General features: G+C 41.6%; 1 protein-coding gene across 3 annotated transcripts; it reads left to right on the top strand.

The window, feature by feature from the left end:
• Positions 1 to 4,534: 4,534 nt before the first annotated feature.
• On the top strand, positions 4,535 to 6,624 carry Task6 (TWIK-related acid-sensitive K[+] channel 6). Of its 3 annotated transcripts, none has more exons than XM_065228008.1 (5): positions 4,535 to 4,912; positions 5,033 to 5,178; positions 5,346 to 5,628; positions 5,687 to 6,065; positions 6,129 to 6,624. In XM_065228008.1, the coding sequence occupies exons 2-5, from the start codon at positions 5,052 to 5,054 to the stop codon at positions 6,459 to 6,461; spliced, it is 1,122 nt and encodes a 373-aa protein (XP_065084080.1). In that variant the 5' UTR covers positions 4,535 to 4,912; positions 5,033 to 5,051; the 3' UTR covers positions 6,462 to 6,624. The 3 variants fall into 3 exon arrangements, with proteins under 3 accessions (XP_065084080.1, XP_065084079.1, XP_065084081.1); XM_065228007.1 differs by having other exon boundaries at positions 4,981 to 5,178; XM_065228009.1 differs by lacking the exon at positions 4,535 to 4,912 and having other exon boundaries at positions 5,055 to 5,276.
• The last annotated feature ends 311 nt before the right edge of the window (positions 6,625 to 6,935 follow it).

Here is a 6,935-nt window from a genome sequence, read left to right as displayed (position 1 = left end):
GAGACGGACAATGTTAAAGCTGTGAAGAAAAAGATCGATGTCTGGAGAAAGCCATGTTCCGCAGAGAGCAAAAGCATCACAATTCAGGTTGCTTAGCAAGAATTTGAACACGTCTAGCTTCGGAAAAATGCTTCTACAATTCCATTGCAGGAGAGATACCGTATCGTTTTTTGGAAAATTATCCATCGAAGGATAAGATCGAAGCAAGGAGAGGCCACTTGGAAGCTAGTTGCTTCAGAAAAGGTTTCACGATTGGAAGCATCATAGCAATGATGTTCCTTAGAGGGTCAGAGATGTTAAGCAAATCGAGAATGCTGTCCACTATTCCAGAAAACGTGAACATGGCGTTACGCTGTTCTGGCAGTGAAACTGGGATATCTGGGGTTTTAGATATTCCCGGAAGCTGCGGAAATACTTTGTCGTAATCGACAGGCTTGAAACCCGGTGGAACGGGTTTCGGGACATTTCCACGGCCTCTTGATTTATCCAAGGGGGCTTGGGAGTCAGTACTAGTGGTGTTTTTAGTTTTCTGCAAACCATTCCTGGCTCGCTTTCTAGAAGGACCTTGGAAAACAAAATGACTTCCCTCATTGCCCCCGGCATCAGTGTCATCCTCATCAACTGGGAGAAGGTTGAAAGGGTTATTGTCGTTTTTTTCCGGAGTGATTCTGGGAAGAGGATTAAAAGCCTTCAAGATCTCTGCAAAGGAACGCTGAGAGCGTGCCTTCAGGGACCGTTTAAGTTTTCCCCCTGTTGCTTGTACTTAGGGCAATCTACGAAAGGATGCGGAGATGCCAAACAATACACACATTTGGGAGGAGTACTACAAGCACCCTCCGCATGCTTCTCGTCGCACAGATCGCAGCGTGGCTTGTTGCCGCAGAAGGCAGCGGTGTGGCCTAATTGTTTGCACTTTGTGCAGTTCATCACCCTCGGTACGAACAACCGCACAGGAAGTCGAACCCTTCCAATCCTGACGTAATCTGGCAGTGCCGATCCGGAGAAGGTCACCCGAAACGAGTCTGATAGCAAGTAGGTTTTTTTCGTCCCATCCAGGGACGCTGACTGCATTTGAATGCAGTCGAGAATTTTTACTTCAGGAAGGGTGGGGTTCTTGAAGACACCAACCCCCCTCTTCAGGAAGTCGTCGCTGGTCATACTCGACTCGGTGACCACTCCATCGATTTCCACGTCGTGACATGGGATATAAACACGATACTCTTATACCTCACCGTGTAAAATTTTGAAACCATCATCACTCTCATAGTTCTTCTATTCTCCACGAGTGCCAACTTTGATTTGCCAATTTTGAGATACACTATGGTATGTTTTCAGCAGCTGATTCTATTAAAAGTCATCTACTGAAAACTGTTTACATTAGTTGGATTATTACATTATTTGGATTACAGGGATTTTAGAACAAGGAAAATAACTTTCGAAATGTCACTTTTAAACGAGGGGGGGGGGGGCGACACATCTAAATCTCAATTCTAGATGCTCAATAAATCTCACACTAGCGAATCAATCTTCGAAAAATCTTCTTGCATTTTTAGCATCTGCTTGCATCACATATCATTTTTTTGCAGGAAATCTTCAGAATCGCCATCAATCTTCTTTCTATCTAACCAGCGTGCTCGCAGCTAACCACAGCACAACACGATTTTTCCTGCTTTGTAGATAGAGTCGTCCCACTTGCTTTTAATCACGAGTTAAAATTAACTCGACAATTGTAGATACTACAGTTCGAAGCTTTTGCCTTTGAGCGATAGATGGCGAATGATCAATTTTCAATAATATTACACAATGAATATTTAAGCGGAAATGGTGTAAATTTTTGTATAAGTTGTTGCTTTAAATTTACTTGCGAAAAGGTTGATGGTCAAATTAACTTACTGGCGCGAATTACACCCAGTTCTCCTAATGGAATTTAGGTCACAATTTTCAACTTTTTTTTAGCATGAATTTACTTCAAGATTGATCAAGATGAACAATTCGAAGATTTTTTGCCTCTTTATACCTTTTTGACGTTTGATCGTGTTTCTCTACTCATTTGGCTAAATAAAAAATCCCTGACTTTCATTGCTTTTTTTCAGAACATTAACGAATAAGTTCCAGGTTTACAATAAGAAAGTTTTTTTAAATGCGTTAAAAATATGCTTTTTTGGTAAAAAAAAACAACAAAGGAAATTGATGCAAACGGTTTTAAGACACGACAATTAGTTTTAAAGAAACAGCCTTATAATCAAATCCATTAAATGTTGAAGGTTAGAATTTCTAAGGTCTCAAAATATTCATCGCCTTGAAGCTTCGTATTCCCTTTACAAGCTCTGGGAACTTACTGGAAGCTTCAAGAATCTCAAAGTGGTTCTATTATGAACTGCTGAAGAACTGCAGAAATTTTTAAGAAGATCCTAGAATTTCAGAGAACTTCAGAAATATAGAGAACTGGAGGAAAATTCTGGAAACTTTTAAGAAGTTCTAAGATCCTCTAAGAAAAGCTAGATCTAGAGATTATTGGGGAATTTCAGAGGTCATAAAGGCATTTCCCGATGCTCTAGTCCAGACTTTTGGAGCAGTTTAAAGATCTAGAAGTGTTAGTTTTAAAAAATCGAGAACTCTTAAAATTTTCCGGTAATTTCAGGGAAGTACAGAGACCTTCAGAGAATTTATGCAAACTTCAGAAATATTTCAGAATCTTCACAGAAGTCCAGAAAATGTCAGCAAAATTTAAAGGTGTTTACGATAATTCCATTTATTTCAGAGCAGAACCGAGATCTTCAATAGAATTGAGAGCTTCAGGGATGCTCCGAGAACCAGGCTTGATGAAACTCCTCTTGAGGTTTTATAATACTGTCCTGTGAGTTTAGGCAGCCTTCACCTCGAGTGAGTGCCGGCTGGAATATGAAAGATGCAAACAAAAACTCCCCAAAAGAGAGGGAGAGCGAACACAAGCGAGAGGATGATTTGTGTAATTTTGATCAAAGTAGGCCTAGATTTGTTCTGATCAGTGCTGAGATTTGCCATTGTCAAAAAAATGTTTCACTTAGTCACTGATAAGTCCTCAAAAAACCTTTGTCCAAATCTCATTGATTTTTCTGTCAATTACAAAGATTCACCTGGTAGCAAAAAGTGTAATTTCATGCATTCTGTGTCACATTAGTTATCCAAGCAGTTCAGGACGTAGATGCTTGTTCACTTTAACGGCTCCATGTAATTGTTTTGCTCAAGTAATTTAATTTCGTTACAAAATTGAGCTAATAAAAAATCAGCACATGTTTGTTAATGACATCATTGTCACTGACAATTCGTCACTGACAATTAGAATAATGTTTTTCGTAGATTATATAGGTAATGAAATTTTCAAGTTTCTAGGTATTTTCTAAAATAATCATACAAATTCAATTAATTCAGATTAATTCTATATGCGTAAAGATGACTTTTTCCATGTTTCCTGGTTGTCTACATTCAGGGGTAAATTGAATGCTTAGCTGGAAGTAGGTATCCAATATAGGGTAAATGGCACTAATGTTGGCCTATGGATCTAACTCTGGGCCCATGACTAAAAATCTGCTATTGATCAATTTTATCTAGATGAACGCGTCATTAGGACGGTACTAATGGATATTTTTGGTTGCTATTGAAAATTTAGTCGATTGCTGAATTTATGTATGGGCCCAAATTAGGGACACTTAGGCCGACATTACATACATTTCCCCTACTTGTTTGTTCGTTTGTTTCGAACACGTTTTAAAACACGTTTTTTGTTATAAAGTAGCGTAGAATACACGTAAGTAATATGTTTCAAGGTTAAATTAGGCTTTAATTTTCCAAGGTATTGATATCCGAGGTCAGATTTCATATATAATGTATTCCAAATACTTTTATATAAGTAAGTATGGTAAACGTAACGTACCTTGACGTTAAAAATAAACCTCATATTCGGAAGGTACGCTATTGGTTTACTACACTGTTGAAGATTTTAGAAGGATTTATGAAGATATTCGAAAAAATCACCCATCATCTATGCAGCAGGACATCCTAAAGCAAGGAATTTGTGCGGTACGTAAAAAAACCTTGAAAGTATACCTGCTGGATAGATTGACATGCTGAATAGCGGTTCCAAAATATATAACATTTCCTACCAACACAAATGTTATGCTATGCTATGCTAGAGTAATTCAGGTTTAAATTGACTTGCGTTTCCATAGTGAGGCTGAAATTCGATGCACACAATGGAGACGTTTGGTCTTCGTCAAAGTTAAGCTAGGTGATAAAAAACTACCAAACTCTTACTTTTGAAAGACTTTACCGAACAGTTTGTTGCTATTGTTTATACAAGCAATAAAAAAGATCTCCAACAAACGTAACTCTCCCCATTTGCTTCCATATGATGTTGTGTCACACCGGGCACATGCTCCATCTAGCGCATGCGCTTACTCACATAATAAACTCCCGCTCAAAATCGCTATCCTTTCTGACACCCCAAACTCCCAAACAGGAGGAAGACAGCAGGACCAAACGTCAAACCGCACTGACATTCCCATCCCGAGAGAGGTCCTTGCTGTCAAGTGGGTAGCAGAAAATCGATCGATAAATTATCTGCATCATAGGAATTTTTACCCTCAAAGAGACACTCACAATCCGACCTCTGCTGTGGTGGCTCGCGTCTTCCCCGTGCGTGTGTGTGTGCCAAATTTGTGTCCCCCTGGTGGTGCCAAATCCGGTTTTCTGCTGTTTTAGCAATCTGCCACAATGCTGAGCTAAAACGAAACGGTGCTCTCCGACACGGCCAAGGATATTGAATGCAAGGAATTTGCTTTCGCTTGCCGCGACTACCTGCCACCACTATCTTATCGTTAGGGGAATAGCATCGTCTGCCTGTCTGCCTGCCATCCTGTCTACCTGCACTCACGTAAGCATTCGATTGTAATTTGGGACAACCTTTGATTGATCTGCAAACCAAAATGCAACCCATTTTAGGTCCCCTTTCATCTTACTGATCTGAGATTAAGATTTTGTTTTCATTAACTAGTACCTAGCTAGCGAAAGCAATGAAGAAGCAAAATGTCCGGACCATTTCACTGATTGTATGCACCTTCACCTACTTGCTAATTGGGGCTGCCGTGTTCGATGCTCTGGAGTCGGAAACGGAGAAGAAACGATGGAAGGCGCTTTGTGGTAACATTTGTTATGAGCCAAATGATAGATTTCTATCATTTATTGCATGATAATTCCTGAGTTTTTACGTTTTAGTTTCGTCTATTTTCTACTTGCATGTAAGTGTGTTGATGTTTCCCTAGGATGGGGGACGCAACAGAATGCTCTAACTTTTACGTGAATTGCAGCGATCGAGAGTGTACTCATATCTCGATACAACATTTCGGCGGAGGATTTCAAGGTGATCGAAACGGTCATCATGAAATCGGAACCGCACAAAGCGGGTCAACAGTGGAAGTTTTCCGGCGCTTTCTACTATGCCACTACGGTACTGACCACGATTGGCTACGGCCATTCGACTCCATCGACAGTCAGTGGAAAGATCTTCACTATGTGCTACGCCGCGATTGGGATCCCTCTAGGGCTCGTCATGTTCCAGAGCATCGGAGAACGGGTCAATCGGTTGAGTAGGTAAGTGAAGGATTTTAACCCTTCCTAAAGCCATGAAAGTAACCTTCACGATTCCCAGTGTAATCGTCCATGCGGTGAAGACCTCGTTCAACTGCAAGAAAGCGATCGCTTCGGAAGTCGATCTGATACTGGTGGTCACCACTCTAAGCTCGCTAACGATAGCCGGAGGAGCAGCGGCGTTCAGTAAGTTCGAAAACTGGTCCTACTTCGATTCGGTGTACTATTGCTTCATCACGCTTACGACTATCGGCTTCGGGGATATGGTAGCCTTGCAGAAGGATAACGCTCTAAACCAGAAACCGGAGTACGTTGCATTTGCCTTGATCTTTATTCTGTTTGGCCTAGCAGTGGTCGCTGCCTCGTTGAATCTCCTGGTGCTTCGATTCGTAACTATGAATACCGAGGATGAGAAACGGGATGAGGCACAGGCCATTCAGGTATATGCCAACGTAATTACGGATCTTAAGAAACGCTCTCTAACATTATCATCTCTACTACAGGCCCTGCAAATAGCGGTCAAACTGGACGGGGACGTCATAACGGGCAACTCGAGCGATACGGATCGCAAGTGCTACGAGCGGATATCCGTGTCCGGTCCAAGTCGCGCCAATTGTGGCACCTGTCCGCGCAAGTTCGACCTGCCGGATACGAGCATCGGGTACATCATGGACGCCAGCTACCGCTATCCATTGGTGGATTGTGAGATGGCCGAGCTGCGATCCCCCGGTACGTTGCGCTACAACGTGTTCGAGCTCGAAACGGACGACGAAGGCGGGTTGATACGGCCGTTGCGCTACGACTTTCAGCCCAGCCGCGGAAGAGCGTCCGTTTAAGGGTGCTGCTCGATCGATCGACGGAGCGGGGAACAAGCGACATGCCATTCGAGAGTATGTAGGTTAAACTAATGTAAGTTATGTAATTTTTGGGGTCTAAATTTTTAAAGAGAATACAATTGTCGAATTTTAGAATTAGTGGATCGGGAGCAATTGGTTGAAAATACAAGAAAGGAACAAATCGAACCGGGTGAATTGATGAATTTTCCGAAATGTCGGTCTTCATATCAGAGCTAAAGATGGAACAGAACACATTTATTGTGCTGAGTGACATGCGGATTGGTATCATCTCCATACCAACCACAGACAAACGGACGTGGCAGTTCATCCTGAATCGTCGAACACGCATTTAACCTTCAATTTAAATATTATTAGTTTCGTGAATCTCCCGGACCACTTTGACGTTTCTATACATCCTATCGAACTTGTTTGTGACATTGTTTGAAGCTTTGCAAACAAGATTTTTTCCGCGAC

This window comes from Ochlerotatus camptorhynchus, unplaced genomic scaffold (assembly GCF_037179485.1).
Source record: "Ochlerotatus camptorhynchus isolate MF236.1 unplaced genomic scaffold, CSIRO-AGI_Acam_v1.1 ptg000277l, whole genome shotgun sequence".
Classification (NCBI taxonomy): Eukaryota; Metazoa; Arthropoda; class Insecta; order Diptera; family Culicidae; genus Ochlerotatus; species Ochlerotatus camptorhynchus.
The sequence above is the reverse complement of the archived record's forward strand: the minus strand, read 5'-3'. Positions and strand labels throughout refer to the sequence as shown.

What these genes read in the sequence shown, in the direction of transcription:
- Task6 (XM_065228008.1), top strand. Translation starts at nt 5,052, where the DNA reads ATGAAGAAGCAAAATGTCCGGACCATTTCACTGATTGTATGCACCTTC. An exon ending in ACGATGGAAGGCGCTTTGTG is followed by an intron (nt 5,179 to 5,345) that starts GTAACATTTGTT and finishes CGTGAATTGCAG; the next exon opens with CGATCGAGAGTGTACTCATA. An exon ending in CGGGTCAATCGGTTGAGTAG is followed by an intron (nt 5,629 to 5,686) that starts GTAAGTGAAGGA and finishes CACGATTCCCAG; the next exon opens with TGTAATCGTCCATGCGGTGA.